This window comes from Harpia harpyja, chromosome 23 (assembly GCF_026419915.1).
Source record: "Harpia harpyja isolate bHarHar1 chromosome 23, bHarHar1 primary haplotype, whole genome shotgun sequence".
Taxonomy (NCBI): Eukaryota; Metazoa; Chordata; class Aves; order Accipitriformes; family Accipitridae; genus Harpia; species Harpia harpyja.
Window position 1 is genome coordinate 1272291 of NC_068962.1, and position 21642 is coordinate 1293932.

The following is a 21642-nucleotide window of genomic DNA, read 5'->3' on the forward strand; positions in this document are numbered from 1 at the left end:
CCTGTTGCCTGCCTGTTCATCATTAATTCTATTGTGTGCTGTTTACCCAAATTAATCTTATTTTCTTCCTCCATTTGCCTTCCTTCCAATTCTAACAGATTTCAGTTTATTTAATGCTAGTTCCCAATGGTTAGATCCTCCAAAGGCCTTCTGTTCCTGGAGGTAATAGGTACAGCACTAATCCTCCTGCCTACGTCAAAGGTACCATCACAGGTACCTACAGCCATGGCTGAAAGGGAATGGTATTACTTGCCATTCTCAGAACTTAAAACATCTTGGACAGCACTGTTCATTCATACAGGTACAGGATTAGGGTTTGTACTGGGATTTATAAATTTCTATTGTTTATAAGTATAAACAATATACTATTTGATCAAGCTATTCCTTGAAATAATGAATTGTTGTCATGACTGCTTTTGTACATCTGTGAATTATGAAAGAAAAGTTGAACAGTCCTGCACAAATAGAAAAACAAATACCACAGACAGTGAAAACAGGCTTTGTCTGTCCCAGCAAGACAAGCTTGTACTTCTGCTTTCATCCAAGCTAGACATCTTTCATGCTCTGATCCTCAGAAAGATGGACCTGCTGCCCACCAGGCTCTGGTCATGAATGCTGCCTCCCCAGTAGAAAATGGATGAGTTCTCAGGTTAAAGTAAAAGATCAAGCATAAGATGATGTTTTGGTTTGTGTGGCAGGGTTTTGATGGCAGGGGAGGGTCTGCGGGGGCAGCTCCTGTGAGAAGCTGCTCGAAGCTTCCCCGGCTCCAAGTCAGACCTGCCTCTGGCCAAGGCCGAGCCCATCAGCGATGGTGGTAACATCTCTGGGAGAACAGATTTAAGAGGGGAACCTGCAGCAGGGGAGGAGGTTGGAATGTGAGAGGAACCCCTGTGCAGATACCGAGGTCAGTGAAGAAGGAGGGGAGGAGGAGCGCCGGAGCAGGGGGATGCCCCCCAGGATGGCCGGGACTCCATGGGAAAGCCCGCGCTGGAGCAGGCTGTGCCTGAAGGACTGCAGCCCGTGGAAGGGACCCACGCTGGAGCAGTTTGGGAAGAACTGCAGCCCGTGGGAAGGACCCACACTGGAGAAGTTGGTGAAGGACTGTCTCTTGTGGGAGGGACCCCATGTGGGAGCAGGGGACGAGTGAGGAGTCCTGTCCCTGAGGAGGAAGGAGCAGCAGAGACAAGGTGGGATGAAATGACCCCGACCCCCATTCCCGTCCCCCTGCACCACTGGGGGGGAGGAGGTGGAGAGAACTGGGAGTGGAGTTGAGCCAGGAAGGAGGGGGGGAAGGTGTTCTAAGGTTTGGTTTTACTTCCTAATATCTTTATTTTTATTTGATTGGTAATAAATTGAATTGATTTTGTTTCTTCCCCAAGTTGAGCCTGTCTTTTGCCCGTGACCATCATTGGTGAGTGATCCCTCCCTGTCCTTGTATCGACCCACAAGCGTTTCTTTATATTTTCTCCTCCTCATCCCGAGGGGGAGGAGTAAGCGAGTGGCTTTGTGGTGCTTTGTTGCCGGCTGGGCTGAAACCAGGACAAATGAATACTCTGCAATTGCCAGCTTGTTTTCCCCTGAAAGCTGACCTATTGTATTTGAGCCAGAGTACCAAACTCTCCTTGTTTTCAGAGCTGTAGGCATGAGATGAGCTGAGAGAGAACACTAATGATTTAACTATTACATTTCTGCAGTCGTCAATTAGTTGTGACTCCTGTTCTTAACTGAGAATACCATGTAGTCCTGAAATACTTCTTCCAATATTGGACTGAATTGAATTGATCAGGCTGGCAGCTGCCTCTGTGTCACATTCTGTAGGCTGGAAACTGATTTCAGGTCTTCAAGTTTTGCAGTGTATGCAAATTCTTCCCTTCTAGAGTCACTATCATTTGGAACATGACAGAAGATCATTTAAACAATACGCAAGCAGTTTTGTTCCTGCTTTACTCTGGGTCTTTAGGGAAGACTAACAGCTATTGTTTCAGACCTATTAAGTTTGAGGGAAGGACTTCATCTGGAGTGCCTGTCATCCTTCTGTGCTGCAATTTGCCAGGTCCTCTCCTCTGATCCCATGAGTGGAAGGAGTGGTGTGGAGCCCCAGAGCCAGCTCTGGCTGAACAGCAGTGGAGGCTAAAATCAATTTTGCCATTTCACACAATTTCAGACCACTTTTGCCACGGGAAGGGAAAGGAGGAAGAGCCAGAGTGTTGAGCTGAGCACTGAGAGAAAAGCCTTAAAAAGCACGAAGTGGGATGGGAAGGTGCAACTGCTTGGACACATCTAACTGCACATCGAACCACAGCAATAGCTGATGAAACTTGTCTACTGCAACCAGTCTGGCTTTCCAGGGCTCTGGCATAAGCAAATGCAACATCAGGAGCAGCCCCTCAGCCACATGCTATCCCAGGACTGCACCTGCAGTTGGCTTTGGGAGAACTCTTAGTTGCAAGCAGAAGGACATAACTTCCTTAGCAGTCAAAACAGTAGCAAGATGGGAGCCCAAGCAAGGAGAATGTTTTGTGCTTCCACCTATCAAGGGATGCTTGCAACATCTAGCCACTGTATGAACTGACAGATATGGGTCACTTCATGGGAAACTGTAGCCTGACAAAACATTGCATTACTCAGTCTTCAGTTGCTTTGCCTCTTGAATGTAGATGTTTGATGCATCTGACTTTGCTGTGTCTATTCCCCCCTCTCCAGAATATGAGTTTAATTCTGTGTAGACCCACCAGTGTATACAAACTGAAGGATTATATTTCTAAGGATAAAGTAGATTGTTTGCTAGGACTCCCATAAATTTACCAATAAACACCAAAAGGCAAGAATGATTCACTTACACCACTTCCACTGCTTCTGAGATTGCGTGCTGAAGGTCAGAGTCATACTTCCCGCAGTAAAGATACTTGCAGCTGTTTACACCATATTTTGCTGGCCTGCTTGGTAAGACCCCTGCAAAGGCTGACAGAGAGCTTTTTCTGTGTTTTTTTCTAACTAATGGCTTGGGGGAGGGTGTGTCAGGTGGGTTGATAATCTGTGATATTAGTTTTGGAAACGTCACATTCTAGCTGAAAATATATCCAGTTTTATTCCCCTGTGTCTTCTGGTTTTCCTCTGTTTCAGAGTCAGACCCCACTCCAGAAATGTTAGCCCGCCTTGGTTTTAAGAGTGATAAAGACAGGCTGGTCAGGGCCTGCCAGAATCTGCATGACTTAGTGTACATCTATGTCTCTTCAACCAACACAATATCCCGACTCCTCAATGCTCATCTTGGCACCAACTTCCCCATAATGTCAGTAAAAGAAAACTTCAGCATTAAAGAGAATCTGCAGCTCCTGGTCAGTGCTTTGAAGGAGATGCAAGCCACCGTGGAAGCAAAAGACAAAGACGTACAGGAAAGCATCAGCCACAGTTTGCATGCTAAGATTGCTGGTCCCATCACCTCCCTGCAGGACAAGATCACTGCAGTAAAGGAACTTCAGGAGAATTACAAGGGGGTTGTAGAAAGTATCATGGGTGTACTCGTTGCAGTGATGTTGAAACATGACAATTTCCCTGACACAGTAGAGTCTGCTGTTCATCAGTTATTGAGTTCACCTGCCTTATCCCTCCAAGTATCAGATCTTCTCATGGACTATGCTGATATTGTGAAGACGCTGCAACAAAACGAGACACCAAGTACCACAGAAAGCAGCCCCTCCTCGAGTGGAACATCACAACATCTCAGGCTTCGCTCCCTACCCTCCTCCTCTTCACTTCTTGTTTTCCTACAGGCTATCCTTGGAGGACACAGATCCATAAAGAAAAGCCTGAAAATAGCAGCTGACTACTTAGAGGAGGCTTTCAGGGTGCTGAAGCCACCTTGTGAAGCATTCCAAACCTTTGTTAAAATGGTTGAAGCCTGCATTCCAGTGATAACAGATAAGCAGCAAGAGACATAAATGTGCTGATGTGTCAGAAATCCATCTTGATTCCTGTAATTCTTACATAGGAAAGAGTTTAAGCATGTTTGAACACACGTACAAGAGTATCTGCAGTAGCTGCTTCTAGTCTTTTAATCTTTTTTGAAATCTGGGCTTAGTATCTTTGAGCATTTAGGGGGCAAAACCAAGTTCTGACAACTTATTATTTGAAATCACTAATAAACCAAGAGCAACAAGAAAGTAACATGAAATATAGATAGAAAACAAGCTAATAGTAAAACAGCTCTGTATTAAATCTGGTTTAGCTGCCTGGGCAAGCATGTCTCAGGATTTCAGGGACAGTAGTTCAGTTTCACAGAACATGTTACTAGGTTTTAGATGATTAGAGGATGGCCTCTGCCATTACAGATGCCTAAATCTGACACACAAGATGCTGAGCCTCAAAATCCTCCATTTAATCTGCTAAAACCTGAAGACATCCAAATTCCTGAAATGCCTACCTTTCTAATGTTAATATTTCTCGCGTGCCTAAATTCTGCATTCCTTGCCACAGGATTGCCAAAGGAATGGCAGCACCAAGCTTATATGGAGTTGCTCTGAGAGTCGAGCAGTTCACACAGGTGCTTTTCGCTGTCCTTACTTTTGACCAACCAGCTGATGGGCAACTTGTGCAGCCCTCGTGTTCAGATCTTGTTCGGATAGCTTACTTGTCGCTTACTGTTTTGCACAGGGGATGGTGAGTACAGAACTCCAGCTTCCTGCCAAGGTCAGCAGTGGCTGAAAGCTGGGGTCATTTGTGAAATGTGTCAGTGAGTTTCAGTTCAATTATTTGGTGACTCCACTGCAAAGTTAAATCGCCATGACTAGTCTCCTTGGACCAGTGAGGTAACCTCTGTGACTGTAGCCTCAGCCCAGGGCTAGTGTCAGTGGGGGTGAGGGACGGGGGGGTGAAGAAACAAGCAAGGCATGTTGGAAAGGGGAATTGCAGGCAGAAAATGTTTCCTATCATTTCCACACTTACTTTTTGGAGATGGGAGAACTTCATAGCTGTTCTGGCTTGGGTGTCTAAGGCTCCAGAACTGCTAAATGAATGCATAAAGTGAAAGGAGTCTATAGCTAAACCAGAAGTTCCAGTTCCAATTTGTGATGTTCATTCAACCTCCAGCATTAGACATTGCGGACCAGCAAAGTAGAAAGGCAGGTAAATGAATTTCAGTCACATCCAACACCCAAGAAGACAGCAGTGGGCTCCACAGGCTCTCCTTCGTTTCGGTGTGAAATGACCAGCATGTATTCATCAGCCACTAGAGTACTGTTATGAACACAGGATCTGCCTGAGTTTTTCAGAAAAAATGCTGAAGTCAAGCATGAAAGCTGAAGACAGGCCTGACGAGTGTTGTGATCCTCCGCTGCTAAGTTCATGTTTCAAGGCAGCTTCATGCTTCTGTCCCCCATGTGCGAGATGCTGACAGTCAGCTTGAGATGAGAGCTATGGCTTTGGCGCAGGAGGTCATGCAGCAGGGAAAGACCGCCGTGCAGCAGCCACTGACTTTACTGTCCCCTGGGACCCTGCACTCAAAGGAGATATGCAAGGCTGCACACTTACCCGCTCAACTTTACCGCCATGGTGCCTTTTGCATCCCACAGACAGACTCTTTCTCACTAAAAATAAAGCTACTAAGAGATCTGTAACGAGTCCAAAGTCCATGTGTGTCTTTCCTGAATGCCTAAGGGAAAAGCTGCCTACAGTGAAGGTCGTCACTGCTCTACTCTTCAGAAAGACCATGGATAACTGCCCTCCTGCCTGAATGGGTCCAGGGAACGCCTGTTTTGATAAACGAGGCTGAATGTTCCAGTCTCAGCTGGAGAGCTGCAGCTGAAAGCAAAGGGAGGATTGAAACCTCTGTAACAACAGGAACTCCAGAGACTCATTGCCTGTGAATTCTTCTTGCCCGCTGTTCCAGTGAATATATCTAGATGCAGCCAGAGAATCAGTTGTTGTGGGCCAAGCACAGGAAAACTCCAACTATGCTAGGAAGAACAGCAGAGGCGAGGGCAGTGGAACCGCTGTTCTTGCTTCTTGAAGCTGAAAGTAAGTCAAGAGAGCAGTCATTTAGACCCCTTTTGGCTGCCTAAAACTTCCTGCACTTGCTAACACAGCCTTTGCCCAGAAGAGCCATTTCCTCAAGTCTACCTACTACTTTGGCTCAGGTCCAGGCACAAACTCTCACTCCTGAATGATTATTTTGTGCTTAAAGGTTGCATTGACACACTATTGCTCAGAAAGACAAAAGCAAGAGTCCTGTATTGGTGGTGGACTCACAGAAGGACAGGGCTGTGGAACAGGCTTGGTGAGGTCTTCAGTACAACAGTTATCTATGTAGCCAGGACACTACAGTGTGTGCTTTGCCAAAGGATACCTTTCATCCCTTCTGCCACAGGAGACAACACACAACTAAAGCAGCAATAGTTTTGTCCTGACGCTTGAAGTGTGGCAGCCTTGCAAGCCACCGGAATAAATATCTGAAATCAAGCTGCCTTCAGATCTCATCTGCCCTTGCAGTAGGAATGCTGGGGACCCACATGCCTGTGTCCTATGACATCCTTGCAATGGCAGATGGGATAAATGGAAGCTGCAAAGAACCCTGAGACCTGCTATGTATCAGGGGGATTCATCTTTAGTCAGCTGTGGGGTGCTCCCAGGTTTCATGACAAATGGATGAAAACTGGTTCATGTGCCTCTTGCAGGCAAACACGGCGGGGAAGCTACAGATTTGGCCTTGAGTGTTGCCCCATGTAGGTGCAGCTGCTGAGGGCTGCTTGGGGTACTTGGGACCGGACTGTTCTGCACCCCCCGCATGAAAGGCTGTATACAATACCTGCCACGAGCTGGCACTGGTACTTGCTGTAGTTCCCCACGGAATGCAGATGCAGCCGGTTACCGTGCTGTGTCCGAAAGAAGCTTTTGACGAGGAATATCTCGTAAGGGGGAATGAGGACTTCCTTCTCAGATGTGTAGTAAGAAAAGCCTTGCACAGCTGCTCCCAGGCAGGTTGTCACCGTGAACAAAGTTTCATTCCCAAACTTCCGTGCTTCATTCCAGAGGTGGGAGGTGGAAGTGAAACGGCCAAATCGCACCCTGCTACCTACCATGGCCTCAATATATAAGTCTTTCACACCCCTGTGCACCCGGTAGCACTTACGTTTCCCCATGCTCTCCTTGCTGCTCTGCCATTGCTTCATTATCTGGATAGCAGTCGTCAGGTAAAAGTGAAAATATTTGAAACTGAAGTTGTGTCTGTAGTACTCTGGAGAGCTTCCAGCCGTAGATGTGGCCCAGTTCAGCTGAGAGTGCAGGGAAGAGTTCATGGTGTAAGCCATGAGGACTATGGCATGGCTCTCATGCATCTCCCTCAGGAGACCTACAGGGCTTTTTAACAAAGCTTCCTGAGCCTTCTTCCAGAGACTCAAATAGTCCTTGTTAGCAGCTATTTCCTTTTGGAAATAGTCTCCTCGCTCCAGTTCTTCCATCACCTGCTCTCTGCATCCCAGGTACTGGTCATCAAAGGAATGCAGAGCCATATCCATCATGAGGTGGGACACAACCTGCAACATAAAAGCAAAGGAAGATTAGCATCAGAAGTGTGAACTTTTTGTGTACCTCTATGGATGCAAACCAGGTTTTTCCCTACCCTCTTCTTGCTGTTTGTCATTACTGGCAGAGCAAGCACAGCAGGTAGGCATCTTTGACAAGCCCTTCCTGAGCAACCTCAGGTTATTGTCCAAGCCCCACCTCAGGCATATGCCAGCTAGGTTACCAGAGTTCTTCTTTTATGTGGATTAGTAGCATTAAAATCTTCAGGAGAGTTTGCTCTTCAGAGGGTGGGGGTATAAAGTCTGCAGGACAGACCCATGGTCCATTTATTTCAATATTGTGCTCATGATTAGTAAGTGGTTTTGAAGAGAGAAAGAATAAGCAAAACAACATGCTCAAGGCAGTGCAGCCTGAACACATCTCAGGGGTGAATTTCTTCCTCCTGTCTCATCATACCTCTTGGACGTGTTTCAGCTCCAGAGAATGATGTTCAGTACTACAATATAGTAGCACTGTGCCAAAACTTTCGTTCACCCAGTTTGTCTTACTGAGGCCAGCTGGGCTTGTCATGTAAATAAACATTAAACACATGAGTAGGGATTTACACAAATGGGTGCTATAACAGGAAAATAACCTCTAATATACCCTATCTATGAAATGGCACACTGTGCTGGTTTTGGCTGGGATAAAGTTAATTTTCTTCACAGTAGCTGGTATGGGGCTGTGTTTTGGATTTGTGCTGGAAACAGTGTTGATAACACAGGGATGTTTTCTTTAACTGCTGAGCAGTGCTCACACAGAGCCAAGGCCTTTTCTGCTTCTCCCCCCACCCCAGCAGCGAGCAGGCTGGGGGGGCACAAGGAGTCGGGAGGGGACACAGCCAGGACAGCTGACCCCAACTGACCCAAGGGCTATTCCAGACCATAGGACGTCATGCTCAGCACATAGACCAGGGGGAAGGAGGAGGAAGGGGGGACGTTCGGAGTTATAGCATTTGTCTTCCCAAGTCACCGTTTTGCATGATGGAGCCCTGCTTTCCTGGGGATGGCTGAACACCTGCCTGCCCATGGGAAGTGGGGAATGAATTCCTCGGTTTGCTTGTGCATGCGGCTTTTGCTTTACCTATGAAACTGTCTTTATTGCAACCCACGAGTTTTCTCACTTTTACCTTTCCAATTCTCTCCCCCATCCCACCAGGGGGGGGAGCGAGTGAGCGGCTGTGTGGGGCTTAGTTGCTGGCTGGGGTTAAACCATGACACACACTAATTATCTGATTCTAGCATTTCTAATTAATAAAAACCTGGTGTAATAAGACCTAAGAAATGCTCTGAGTTATGACATTGTTCTTTTTGCTTTTTGATCTCCTAGTAGACTAGTCAAGTACTGTAGTCGGTTGATAGTTGAATTCTACATGTAGATATTCACGTCATCTCAAATATTCGACCTACGCATAATCAGATTGATACTTTTATTAACCCCTCAAGTTATACTGGCCCATAAACTATACAGAGATGCAGTTTATTTCTCCTTGATACCATAATTGCTTTGAGACAAAGCTAAAAGGCAGCCACAAATAATAGAGCAATATTGTCACTGTCCTATCCAACAACACACTGCTTTTGTCAGAGCCTCGACTGAGACTGGCTGGAAAAGGAGAGGAACAATTCCATGAGATGTACTCACAAACACACCCTGGGAAACTACCTGGCTCCAAACAAGAGGAAATTTCCAACCAAGCAGTTAAAAGGAATTAGGACAGGTAAGAAATTGACCAGAGCAACCGAAAGCAGAAGAGTTTAAGCTGAACCCAGAGCTCCTTAAAGAATACGTTTCAAATGCAAAAAAAAAAAAAAAAAAAGCTTTTCTCAGTAGGATGAGCAATTTCACAAAAAGAACAATGTTTACCCCCTCTTACCAGCCTTTGCATGGAGATCAGCAACAGAAGGCTGGCCACCAGCACTGGCATCCTAGAGTCCACCCAAGACACTGTAAAGAACATTGAGCTCAAGTAGAGGTCATTTACATCTGTTTCTTTCCTTTTTTTCTTGAACTGGAAAATTCTGCTGTTTGTAATTTGCACTCAGGTTTTGGTGACAATTCTTCAACCAAAGATCATTCACCAGATTCTTACAGCAATTCAGAGGTTGTTAATCAAACCAAACAGACAGTTTACTGGTAGAAGTGTGCCCACAATCCATAAGGAAGGGTCTGATTGCACCAGCTCCCACTGGTTAGATGTCCTTCACCTTGATCATTCTCTTAATTCCAAGGTATCTGGTGTTCTTCTTGCAAAGGGAAGAAAATCCTGGCTTGGAGAAGTCTAAGGCAGTTCTCTCCTGGGGAGTGATGTGTCAGGATGAGGTGGAGAGCACTCCCTGGTCAAGAGCTTAAAAAGCCCTTTTAAAGAAGTGCAGAGCTCTGATAAAGCCAACACAGAAATGCAGGGTAGGTTGGGATCCCATCTGGAAGCAGAGATAACGTAACTGTCCTCCTCCTTACCTCCCTCTGGTTTCTAATAATCTGCTGCCAATCCTACCCTTCCACCACTGCAGAGTGGCACTGTTATTGAGCTGTTTACATTGGGTATACCCAGAATGAGTGTGTAAATACAGATTCTCTACTGAGACTAACCCCTCTCTAGTAGCTGCTTTCCAGTCACCCTTCCAAATAATGGCAGTGAGTTACTCACCTGCAAAGCCCCATGGCCTCTGATAACTCTTCTGCAAGGAAAAAGAGCCAAGACGAGGTGTCAGGGCCTTGTTCTGACTACAGAGAAGTGAAATCCATTTTCCACTGCCTGCCAGTGATAGGCTGGGTGAGTGGGGGCACCTGCAGACACGGTGCGATTCCCTGAGAAAAGAGAAGTTTGTGCAGCTGCTTGGATTCTGTGGACAGAGAGCATTTGCCAAGTATTGCTGAAACAGAGTGAGAGATGACATGAAGGTCTCATACAGGGTTGCTTTCAAAGTGATCTATTACACTGCACCAGCTAATGCTGCTGACAATATGTGCAGCCACTGGTGATACGAGATGATGGCATGAAGGCTGATGCAAAGTGATAAATGCAGCCTATCTACTTCTTCTTGGAATTGCTCTATCATCTTGGGCTGTATTTCAGAAAGTGGTTCTTCAGCCTCTAAAAGTGAGACCACAGAAGGGCTTGTGACTTTATTCAAAGGCATCTCCTCTCCTGTTTGTGTGGAGACAAAAAGGAGCTGAACTGTGACAGGCTCCAGTGGGAACTTGACAATCGGAATGACCAGCCCCACTAAAATGTCAATTCAGCTGCATATAATCCAGTTGCAGATTATGTCCCTATTTTTTCCCTCCTGGCCTCTTAGTGTATGTTGTAGGATGAAGTGAATGAGGAAGAAAGCCCACTCGCTTACATTTGCATTTTCAAATGCTTGAAAAGCAACGTAGTGTATTATTAAATACAATAAATGCAATGGCCATAAGATGGCAGCAGAGGATTTTAGGGGTACTTGAATCTGCATTAAGCAGGCGAAAATCGAGTCCCTCCATTCCCGCATTCAATTTGTAACGTGTTTTGTGCGCTCAGATCCCCAAAGGTCGTACTGACTTCAGCCCATATAGAGATCTGGTGGCACAGAGCAGATGACATGATTGAGGTCTTCGTGTGCAACTTCCCTGAAAAAAATATTTACTGAAAGGGAGAGAAAAATATAAAACTAACAGAAAGATGCAAATACAGACAGGAAGCTTCATTTTCTTTTTGTGCCAACAATTCTGTACAACAACAACAACAAACCCCCTGACTTGTTAGTATGGCAGATATTAGGATTTCACTAATCTCTCTAGTATTTTTTCCAGCAAAATTTTCACTGCTTTCAATGAGCCCTTTGTTCATTTTTATTAGATGGCATTCAGAGAGAATTTTGCTGGGAGCAGTGAAGCCCCATCAGTTTATGCCCATAGGAGAACCGGTCCCAGGTGTTTGACCAAGACAAGCAGACGTACTTATTAACTGTCTTCTCCTTGGCCAAGGTCAGCATAGCCAGTGAAAGTCATAGCAGCTTGCCAAACAAGAGATGCTCACACTCACACTGGCATCTCTGGGCTTAACCCGTGTCCTTACTTCAGGGCAAGGTCCTTCAGAGAACTGCTGAAGTCAGTAGATGGTGAATCGGGCAGAGCCTTGCCCTCCTCTCCCTCACTGTCACCGTGTACTGGGACCGTGACCTGAATTTCAGTGTAGTCACTTCGGATTCACACCGGGGCACAGGAGGGGAGACGGAAGCCTCACGCACCTGGATCCTGCTCTTCAAGGTTCATAAAAGCAGGCTTTATCTTCTGGGCATCCCTAACCACAGATAAAGGCTGTACAGAGGAACAGAGAGAAGCAGCACACCAACCTGCTTTACATAAGCAGTATTTATTGCAGTCAGCAGCTGGGGACGGCTGCACCAGCTTACATGCAACCAGAGAGATTCACTCGGTCTTTCTCAGTCTCCTGAAGGTCAGCAGTCCCTGTCCTTGGAGACGGGATCTGCCATCCACCTCTCAGGGAAGAAAAGCTGACAGAGCACATCAAGGGAGGCGCTGCAGAAAGTTGCCAAGGTATAATATTCACAGCAGAGGACAGAATGAAGTAGTGCAGAGGGAAGAGGATATGTATATAAATACACTTTTTATATATATATATATAAGCATGAAAGAGATACAAGTTGCCTTGAATAAACCAAATGCTAATCCAACTTCAATCCATCCTTGAGCTGATTTTGGTTTTGTTTATTTCATGAAGTTTCTTGCTTTTTTTCTTTGCTTTTTTTGGAGCCATTTAGACACTTTTACTTTCAAGTATCAGTGCTAAAGCATCAGAGAGGAACAGATTATTTTTTTGTTCTGCTTGGGTATATTCAGTTTCACCAGAAACCAATTGTAACAAAAACAACAAGAGATTTCCACGTTACTTTTTACAGACACTCACTGAGTGCAGCATACAAATGGAAGAGCTCATCTAAAAGGACTCTTTAAACACACCTTTGGGGATTTATCTGTTGTTGCTATACAGGCAAATTTTGTGACAGAATAATCAGCAGAGTGTACCAGAACCTGATTTCTGGCTATGTAATAGTATTTCCACAATTCCGTCTTTACAAAATGATCCTACACTGGCACATATTTAGGGTAATTATACTGCCTGAAAATACTGAACTTTCCCAGTCACTGTACCAGGAGGCAGCTGTTCTGCCTTCTTCCCAGTGAGCATCCCGGGATCAGATCCATCACTTTTACACATGTTGTGATATTCTCCTTCTATAATACTGCTGCATTTTGTACAAGAGGACAAAAGGTCCTGTTATGTTTCTAAGGCATGTGTTGATTTTCTTGAGAGGAATCACAGTCTTTTCACCTACTGCATCATGGGGATTCAAATGGAAGGAGGTAAGACAGATTCTTCTCAACCATTTCTAGTGAAACTCAAAATACCACAAAAGATGACTGAAAAGAAACATTTTTGATGAAAGGAAGAAAGCTAACGCAAGCTCAATAAGTGGGATAATTATTGCCTTGGTGTTCCAGCTGGCTAGGGAGACAACGGAAGGAGGGCCCAGTCTAGATGTTTTTCTTCCCTCCTTCCCACCCACAACCTTCTTTCTCTTGGGGGTTTCAGAGTGGTCCCAAGCAAAATGAACCAAGTGACCATCCCATGTTCAGTATCTCCTAAAGAAATGGTTGTAGGCCATGGAAAATCCTATTTGGTCAGAGAGATAGTCACAGGGCGGGTAGTTTTCACAACGCTCATGCATCTGCTCCATTGGATTTCTGTAATGCTCAGAGTACCTGGAGTGGACAAAGAGAGAGATGCCATTCTGCAGATTCAGTTGATGCAGTTGGAGAGGTTTCACATCCGTGACACTAACATGAGAAGAGTGATTCCCCAGGGTGCCCCAACAGGGGACTTCTCATGGTAAGTTAAACATCTACTTACGTGGGAATAGACTACTTGATTAATGCTGGGAAAAGTTGGAACCGAACCCACCTCAAAACAATTGCTCTTGAGTTTTTTATCATCAAAGGAGACCACAGAAGCATTTAGTGTTGGGGTTTTTTTGTCCCCAATCTCATTCCCCAAATACCCAATAATCTTTGTTGTTGTTGTTTGATTATTTATTTATTTATTTATTACCTGGTTACCTTTATTTGCTCCCAGTTTCTGCTCACTTTCCTGCTAGCCACTACTTTGCTTTAGCTTAAGGAATTTCCTCTAATCATCTTCACTTCTGTTGTTGACCACAACACTGTCCCCACTCAGCTATTCTTTTGCCAGGCTAAGCAAGCCCAAATCTTTTAGTCCCAGCTATACACCCTGGATGCCCTTCTCAGCTCCTGTCCCAGGTTTGGTTAATCTTCCCTGATGATTGTACACAATGCTACAGAAGTCCCACCGGTATCTCATTAATTGTTATTTTATTTCTGTATGGTATATACCCTGCAGCACCCTTGAATTCCATTTGTTGCATCCATATTTCCAGACTAACCCTACCTCACAATCAAATAATACCCTGAGCTGTCTGCCTACCTCAGTCCTTCCTGATTAATGCTTATAGCAGAAGCTACTTTTATGATGCCTCACCTGTAAGGGGGTAGTCAGTACAGCCAGTACAGTTGCTACTACTGACTTTCATCTTGGTTTTAATCACTGCAGGTTTCAACATCACCCAGTTCCTCTGCTACAATATTCTGATCCTCTCTTCCAGAGATGGGGCATCCCAATCTTCTATTATCTAAAAAACAATATTACCCTTGCAGTCCAAAGGCGGATTGAACAAAAATTCTTTTCGCACAGGCCTACGTGAGACGGTGGCTTAACAACCTCTTCCAGGAAACATATGAGAACATTCTTGGATGACCTCAAATTTCTCCAAATGTTTATAGCTAGGATTTCTCCAAATCTTTGTGCCTAGGATTTCTGCACAAATGGATGTAGGATCTACAGCTTCAGAAAGAACAGCCATTCTGACCGATCGTCATCCCTGCAACAGAGCTCTGCTTCCTTTCTAGGGAGCCAGAGGCAATGACCAAGGCTCTGTGATGCTCATTATCCTGGAAACTGGCTCTGATGACCCTACAGGTTAGAGCGGCTTCTAACTTGATTCCTGGTGTCCCCATGGCTAGCCCAGACAGCTAGTACTGTCTTCCTGCCTGGGAGGAATATCAGAGTCCAGCTATGAGCTCTCGAAAGGATATTTATGAAAAAAGAACTATTTGTCTATCAATAAGTGTCTCCTATAGCCTTTTTGCTTCAACAGGTGAAGGTAATAACATAGATGTACAACAAATTAATGCCTCATCATGCCCTGTTGCCTTCCCACCCCCTCTTCAGAACAGGTCCAGAGTCCAGCGCTCAGCCTGACTCGTGAGTTGTTACCATTCATACAGGCTGGATCTCTTCTGCCTCTTCACAAAGGCATTGGCAACTTCTTTTGTAATCTTGATGCCTACCAAGAGAGGACACAGCGGGTTAGAGCTGCAGGGCCATGGTCTGTGAGAAACAGAGACCAGTCTAACCTCTGAAAATGGACAGTCTACACTCTTTACTAGCAGATGGCTGCCATGAACCATCCTAATTGCCCATTCATCTCTCCCTACCCCACTGTCCACTCAAAGCCCAGCAGCTGGGCTCCCTCCTCACTCCAACCTGCACATCTACATGGAGCAAGGGCTCTTCAGTCATAAGCTCCATTCCCTTATCACACGGCATGATCTGAGGCCACAGCAAATGTGCAGAAGGCAAAGTCATGACAGCATAAAATATGAATAAGAAGAAAATGAAGGGAATGGCACCCTCTCTCCCCAGCCTGCTTAACTTCAGACTCTTGGCTTCCTTTCTATATTTTGACTTAGTTGGAGAGTGATGTGGGATACCAGCCACCAGGCCTTAAAATTGCCTCTAATGAACCATAAGCAACAGGCGGTACACGAAAATACTGATGCTCACATGTGCAGAGTTCCATGAAAGGTGAAGGGTATAAAATAATGCCAGTAAACATCTGCCAGGGAGAAATACACCCAGGAGGTGCAAAGATCCTGGTGTTCAGGACTTGGAGAACATGAGGGGTCTTTCTGCCATGACAGCATCGGCCCCTGCTCTCCACTAACACACCGTGTCAGCGCAGTTGCTTAATTGCTCCCTTGGATTTGTGGCTGTGCAAACACTGGGGTGCTGCGGAGCACCCCACAAACAGCAGGCAGAGCCACTTCGCTCCCCGTCCCCGGCCACGGTTCGGCACAGGCTCGCTCCGTGGGACGGACCCGCACCAGCCGAGGTGCGCACAGATGCCGGCACACCAGCAACACGGGCAGCTGCGCACCAATACACGTTTCAGCAGGGAAACTGGCTAACTGTCGCTGTCACTGGGGGAAAAGAAGTTTCTAAGACTGCTGTCTGTGGGGAGACGGTGGGGTTTGTGCCCTTCCCTCGTCATCGTGGGGCGTCTGACTGTGTTTCTGTTTGGCAGGTGAGAGGTGCCCCCTCTCTAGCAGGCTGGGGTTTAGTCTGGATCAAAATACGGACTACACAGAAACTGCCAGTTAATGAGCTGTCAGAAATCAGCACCTTTCCCTGAACGCTCTTTTTTTTTTCTCTTTCCCAATCTGTGTTTGTATTGGCTCACTGGAGAAATACCAGCTTTCATGCTCCTCAGCAGCAATGTTATCCTTTAAGGTGTGAGAAGGAGAGACAGCAGAGAACGGAAGGGATTTTCGATACAGATTTCTGCCAGGATCAGCTTCCTGCAAAAGCTGTGTACATCCCAAAGTGTGTACAAATCCCCATGTGCCAGGCGACCTGACAGGAGGGACTGCAGCCCTCAGGAGCAGCCAAGGAAGGCGCTTACTTTCAGGCTCTGCAGGTTGTGGGATTTGGCAGGGATGTCATGTCCTGTTGCTGTGCAGCACCAAACCTTTCTGCTCTGTGATCCTGCACATCGACTGACTGCTCAGCAGATAAAAAAGACCCGTGCCTGGAGGCCCTGGGGCACATTCTACTCTCTTAACAGTCTGGGGACGCAGCAGTCCCTTTGGATAGCTCTCTGAGGCCAGCTCAGAGGAGCAAGGAGGCTGGCCGTGTTGCTCCACACAAATCACCCTGTTTCACAGAGGGCAGATGCATCCAGCTGCTAATAACCTGCAGGGCTCGCGTCTTGCCTGGAGGCTGCTGGAGGGTTGCGGAGGTGCAGGCTATGGCAGTAGCGCGCCCGCAGCGATGCGAGGCTGCGGATGCAGGGAGGCTGACCTCCCCGGTGCCTCCGACCCCCGTGGCTGTGAAAAGCAGCCCCTCTGCTGCTGCAGGTGCTCCTGCACCTCGGGGACTGCAGCACTGAGGGAGCAAGAAGGCAGCAGCGTGGTTCTTGCTCACCCCTCGAACGTGGCAAAGGGGAGAAAGGAGGCAGATGCGGAAGAACGGAGCTGAGCGTCAGTCGCTGTGATATACTCACTGGCAGCGCTGGGAGATCCGGAGGGGTCTTTGGGATCTGGAAGACAGACAGAAAGGAGCTGGGTTGCGAGTCCTCCTCCTCTGCTCCACTCTGTAACTGAATCCCTCTGCCTACTGCCTGCGTCCAGCTCCCCACACTTTCCCAGAAAGTCTGTTCCTCCCAAAAACGGTTTTATTAACACCCACTTTAGAGGTAGACTTCACCACCACAGCAGAATTCGCCCATTATGCCTGGACTTGTTTCATTTCAAAAACTTCTGAGCCAGATTAGATAAGACAATAAACATATAAGCACTGTGGAAGCTGGAGGAAGACCTTCCTCCTTCTCCCTCCCCACCCATCCTTGCTAAGAGCAGGGACAGCTAGAGCTATGGGACCATTTGAGCAAAATCCCAAATTTGGAGAGAACCTGAAGATAGCTGAGCATCTCCTCTACCTTTGGAAAGTGAGGTTTCCTTAGCTCTGGGGAGAAATCACAACCCATTGATAGGGAAGAGAAATAGGGCCAAAAACTAGGAACTACTCTGTCCTCTCAGCTTTCTGGCTCAGGGTTGAGGTACCTGGCTCACCAGCCCTCCCAGGAGGAATTTACACACTGTATTTCTGTGTGTATTTCTTAATCCTTAATGCTCCCTGCACAAACCCAAGGAAAGCGTCCTCTAAGAGAAATGGAAGGTCTCCTAATCTTGGCTCTCCCACACTGCCCTATTTCACATTTTTTTTCTTCCACTCTTTCACCATACTTTTTTTCAACAGTGTCAGTTCCACCCAAGTCACCAGGTATTTGGCATAAGTGTATTTATGGGCAGAAAGAGGACTCCAGAGACCAAAAAAATAGCAACCCTGCTTAAACAAAACTTTGTGTGAAAAGGGTTATGTGTAGTTCTATTTTTAAGCAATGTATACATTCCTTGGATTAAAAAAAAAAAAAAAAAAGAGGAAAATTAGACTCCAAGGCCATTAAGCATTCTGAAACATAATAATGACTCAAAAAAAAGCAGATATATACTCAAGAGTGAAAAAGTAAGAAAAAGACTGACAGAAGGAAAACACTGATTAAACAAAACATATTTGACACTATTGAATCATGACATACCTGATGCCAAGGACTGAACGAAATTTAACTCTGAATGAGATAATACAGGAAAAGACAGAGCTCTCTCCTGCTCAGCTTCTCTTTTCCTGCTGTAAAGGGAAAACACTTGTTTTTCTGATCTTCCCCCCCTTCCCTCTCTCTTCACCAGTGATAGAGCTGCCACTACATGATCTCTTCATCATGAAGTCACCATCGCTAAATCACCTTCAAATGTGATGTGCTCTTATTTCAGTGGGACGACTCCCTTTTTTTTAACCACCAATAGAAGGCTTTTTTTCCTCCAGAAGTTCTCCACATCCCACATTTCCCTGCGGGTGAAGGCTTGACTGGGTGCCTGTCTCTGTGATCCTACAGCACTCCAGGGCTGGCAGGCACAAAATCCCTCTCCCTGTGGTCGACACAAATCTGCCTGCAGCTCAACCCTCTTACTCAAAAGTGAGCACCCAGCATACCTTTGCCAGTTCACCTAAACGCTAAACCGGTTTAATACTTAAACATATTGAAATATTTGAATTCTCTGCTGCAATTCAGTGGTGCAATTGGGCGGGGGGGGGGGTTGGCCAGAGGAAGCAAGTGCCCAGCGAGACATGAGGCAGTTTATCCCCACTGTGCAATGGCCGGCGGTGTTCCTCCTCCTCCCGAAGCCGTGCGTCTCTCCCAGACGGAAGGGATGCTGGCGGCAAGCCGCGGGGCTGAGCACCGCTCCCGCGAGCCGTCCCGGGAAGACGTCCCCTTACCTTCCTCACAAGAGCAGAGAGCTGCCAGGGCCAGAGTCACCATCAGCGGTGCCAGCAGACTCCTCATGTCTTCTTTGGCTGCCCTGGTCTCCCTAACCTCAGAGCTTTCCTGGAGGTTACTGGAGTTCTCCAGAGCTTGCTTTCGGGCAGCGGTTTATATCCTGTGATCGCCTGGAGAGATCGGGGCTCTGGCTTGTGTTCCTGTGTCTGAGCTCCAAAACAAAGCCCGTCCTTTGGGCCAGGAGATGTCGGGTCCTGGCAGGCATTTTCACATCCATCTCAGGACTCGTGGCATTTCCAGAAGATTTTACATGAGGTTTTGAATGGGAGTGGTGAAGAAAAACAACTGGATTAAAAAATCAGTTTTATTATGAACATGAAAGTCATTCAGCTTCGTGCCAGAAAGCCAGGGGAGAGCCTAGCACACCCTGAAGCAGAGCAGCTCTTTTCGTGTGATGGGGCTTCCTCGTGAGGAAAAGCAAATGAGATGGAACCCAGTGGTGACCCTTCCCCCCCCACCCCAACATAACACATTCCCCTGAAGGTAAAGAAACCTATAAAACAATTTGTGTAGGGCAAACACACGGTAGATTTTTGCTTCAGGCAGTTTCACCAAACCACTTTGGAGAGCTGAGATTTTTATACTGTTGGGAACTTTGGTAGTTAGTTTGAGGGAGGGTCTTTCTTCTTTCTTCCTGGAAATATTCCTAGTTTGGAAGCTTTAGTTTGGCTTCTACTGTCAAAAAATCAAATAAACCTTTGGACTCCAAAAGTGTTTTATTCTTCAGGACTTGGGTGGCATACTTGGTATGTCAAGAGCCCTGCACAGGCTCTTCTACAGCCTATCGACCAACAACCCCACACTCCCTAAACCCACCATCCAAGTTCCCAAAGCCATGTCCCACAAACAACCATGTGACAGATGGGTCACATCTTCCTCCACCTCACATCCAGTGCTCGTCAGCCCCACATGCAGGGGACATGTCCAAGGGTTACAAATTAAAGCCTAAAAGGGCAGTCAGAGCCATTAGGGATTTTGCCAATCCTTAGAAACACTGTCTTTTAGCTTAGAGAAATTTCAGCATTTGGGGGGGAAAAAAAAAAAGTTTAACTTTTCTACAGTCCAGGAAAGACTGAATATACATACTAACAACTTCCAGCAAAAGTATCTTAAAGAGCAACAGTTTAAAAATAAATAGATATCTAAAAATAATAGGTATTCTAGGAAAGTTATGCTTCCAAAAGAATACTTGAAAGAATATAAATATACAATTCTAGTAATCCAAACAGCTTTACTTCTCTTCCTAACTTTTCTCAAGCTTTCTAACCAGCACGTAGTCTCTTAAACATGTTTGGTTATTGCTTACACTAACGAAATCCCACACAAATCTCTGGTATTATTCATTATTTATACTGGTAAACTGGAGGTTGGCATCACGAGATATTTCTGGACACAGACCCGAACAACACTAACCCTGTGCCTTCTGTTTTGGTAATGTCACAGTGTCAGGTCAAACCCAAACACTGCAGACTTGTTGACTTTAGGGTATGAAAGTTTTGCTCCGGTTGGTAATCATAAGATCCACGTACTTGGGAACATGCAGAACAAGCGTGGGTGCAAATATACCTAATCCATATGGCTTTTTTCCCTTAAACCCATTTATCTCTGACTTTTTCCTTTGGACAAAACTTTAGCGGCTGTCAGGGTGGAGTTTCCTATTGGAATTGTTTTCAATAAATAAATCATATTTCTTTCCAAAAGTTCAACTTCCAAGCTGGCAAAGCCTTGAAGCATATTTTGGAGGAAGATGCATGTTTATAATGTGACAGGTAGATTTGGCTCTAGGCTTAATTTCACAGATTAGCCAACAATTTGATACTTTATACCTCATAGCCTTTGATAGCGTGCCATGCATCTTTCCCACTTCTATAATTTGCAGGTGCCTGTGGAAGCCTGCAGATGCGAATATTGAAACCAGCCACGCTGAGCTGAGATAGAAGATGTTACGTCTCCTACACGCTCCACACCAAGGAGTGTCCGAGCTGCTGTGGCTGCTGACCAGCCCAGAGCAGCACTGAATTCTCTGCTGCCTCTTGACCTGGGGACAGGCTCTGCGAGGTGCCCTGGGGCTGGTGACAATGCTCAGCAACCTGTGCACGGGGTCAGGCCACATCCTGGTTTCAAATGAGTTATGAACAGTAAACTGAAATTGTTCTAGCTGAACAAAGTTGGGCTTAACCCCAAACACTGGGTTTCTCTGATTTGTTTATGTGCTACCTGGAGCCCCTCTTCACCTCTGGTTTCTGCAGCTTTCTAGCACTAGCCAGAATCATTCCAGGTGGAAGTAAGGGCATGAAAGGGGATTCCAAAAGGAAATGTGAGTAAAGTCTATACCACACACTCCTTTCTACAGGAGCACCCTGCATCAAGGCCTGAGGGTAGCTGGATACACAAGATGCAGTTTACAGGCTTTTTCTGTCACTAACTCCTGCCCTTTGTTTTTAAGATTAAACAGCACCTTCTGAATTTTGTTTCCCCAGCTGAGGAAAGATTATAGATTTAATTTTCAAAAAGTGCATCTCACCCTGCCTTCTGAACACCACACCATTTTAAGATGTCTTAACACTGGGAACTGAAATTTGCCAGTGACCTCCAAAAGAAGCCACTTGTACAGCCTGGAACAAAAACACTGTAGATCCTTTCAAACTCATGTGATTGCAAGGTAGTGACTTTTTTCCATAATCCGCATCAGATTCTATGATAAACTCAGCTTCTTCGTGGAAAATTGCACACATACACACACAAAATACTGTAACTGATGAGAAGA

The 21642-nt window shown here is 45.9% G+C and overlaps 2 protein-coding genes across 4 annotated transcripts; both read right to left on the reverse strand.

Annotated features, from left to right (window-relative positions):
• Positions 1 to 3947: 3947 nt before the first annotated feature.
• On the reverse strand, positions 3948 to 9922 carry ART4 (ADP-ribosyltransferase 4 (inactive) (Dombrock blood group)). The gene is made up of 3 exons (XM_052774496.1): positions 9434 to 9922; positions 6803 to 7529; positions 3948 to 6009 (listed from the first exon to the last, which is right to left on the reverse strand). Exons 1-3 carry the CDS (start codon positions 9515 to 9517, stop codon positions 5915 to 5917), a joined length of 906 nt encoding a protein of 301 aa, XP_052630456.1. The 5' UTR covers positions 9518 to 9922; the 3' UTR covers positions 3948 to 5914.
• Positions 9923 to 11895: 1973 nt separating this feature from the next.
• Positions 11896 to 19100, reverse strand: LOC128135685 (osteocalcin-like). Of its 3 annotated transcripts, XR_008233203.1 has the most exons (5): positions 18815 to 19100; positions 16983 to 17132; positions 14915 to 14984; positions 14120 to 14270; positions 13190 to 13326 (listed from the first exon to the last, which is right to left on the reverse strand). XR_008233203.1 is itself a non-coding variant. In XM_052774752.1 (4 exons), the coding sequence occupies exons 1-4, from the start codon at positions 18879 to 18881 to the stop codon at positions 13197 to 13199; spliced, it is 417 nt and encodes a 138-aa protein (XP_052630712.1). In that variant the 5' UTR covers positions 18882 to 19099; the 3' UTR covers positions 11896 to 13196. The 3 variants fall into 3 exon arrangements, 2 of the variants coding, with proteins under 2 accessions (XP_052630712.1, XP_052630713.1); XM_052774752.1 differs by lacking the exon at positions 14120 to 14270 and having other exon boundaries at positions 11896 to 13326; positions 18815 to 19099; XM_052774753.1 differs by lacking the exon at positions 14120 to 14270 and having other exon boundaries at positions 11896 to 13326; positions 16983 to 17018; positions 18815 to 19083.
• Positions 19101 to 21642: the final 2542 nt, after the last annotated feature.

What these genes read in the sequence shown, in the direction of transcription:
- ART4 (XM_052774496.1), bottom strand. Translation starts at nt 9,517, where the DNA reads ATGTTCTTTACAGTGTCTTGGGTGGACTCTAGGATGCCAGTGCTGGTG. An exon ending in TGATCTCCATGCAAAGGCTG is followed by an intron (nt 7,530 to 9,433) that starts GTAAGAGGGGGT and finishes TTTATGTTGCAG; the next exon opens with GTTGTGTCCCACCTCATGAT. An exon ending in CCAGTGCCAGCTCGTGGCAG is followed by an intron (nt 6,010 to 6,802) that starts GTATTGTATACA and finishes ACTTACTTTCAG; the next exon opens with CTTCAAGAAGCAAGAACAGC.
- LOC128135685 (XM_052774752.1), bottom strand. Translation starts at nt 18,881, where the DNA reads ATGAGGAGTCTGCTGGCACCGCTGATGGTGACTCTGGCCCTGGCAGCT. An exon ending in CGGATCTCCCAGCGCTGCCA is followed by an intron (nt 14,985 to 16,982) that starts GTGAGTATATCA and finishes CTCTCTTGGTAG; the next exon opens with GCATCAAGATTACAAAAGAA. An exon ending in AGATCCAGCCTGTATGAATG is followed by an intron (nt 13,327 to 14,914) that starts GTAACAACTCAC and finishes TGTCCACTCCAG; the next exon opens with GTACTCTGAGCATTACAGAA.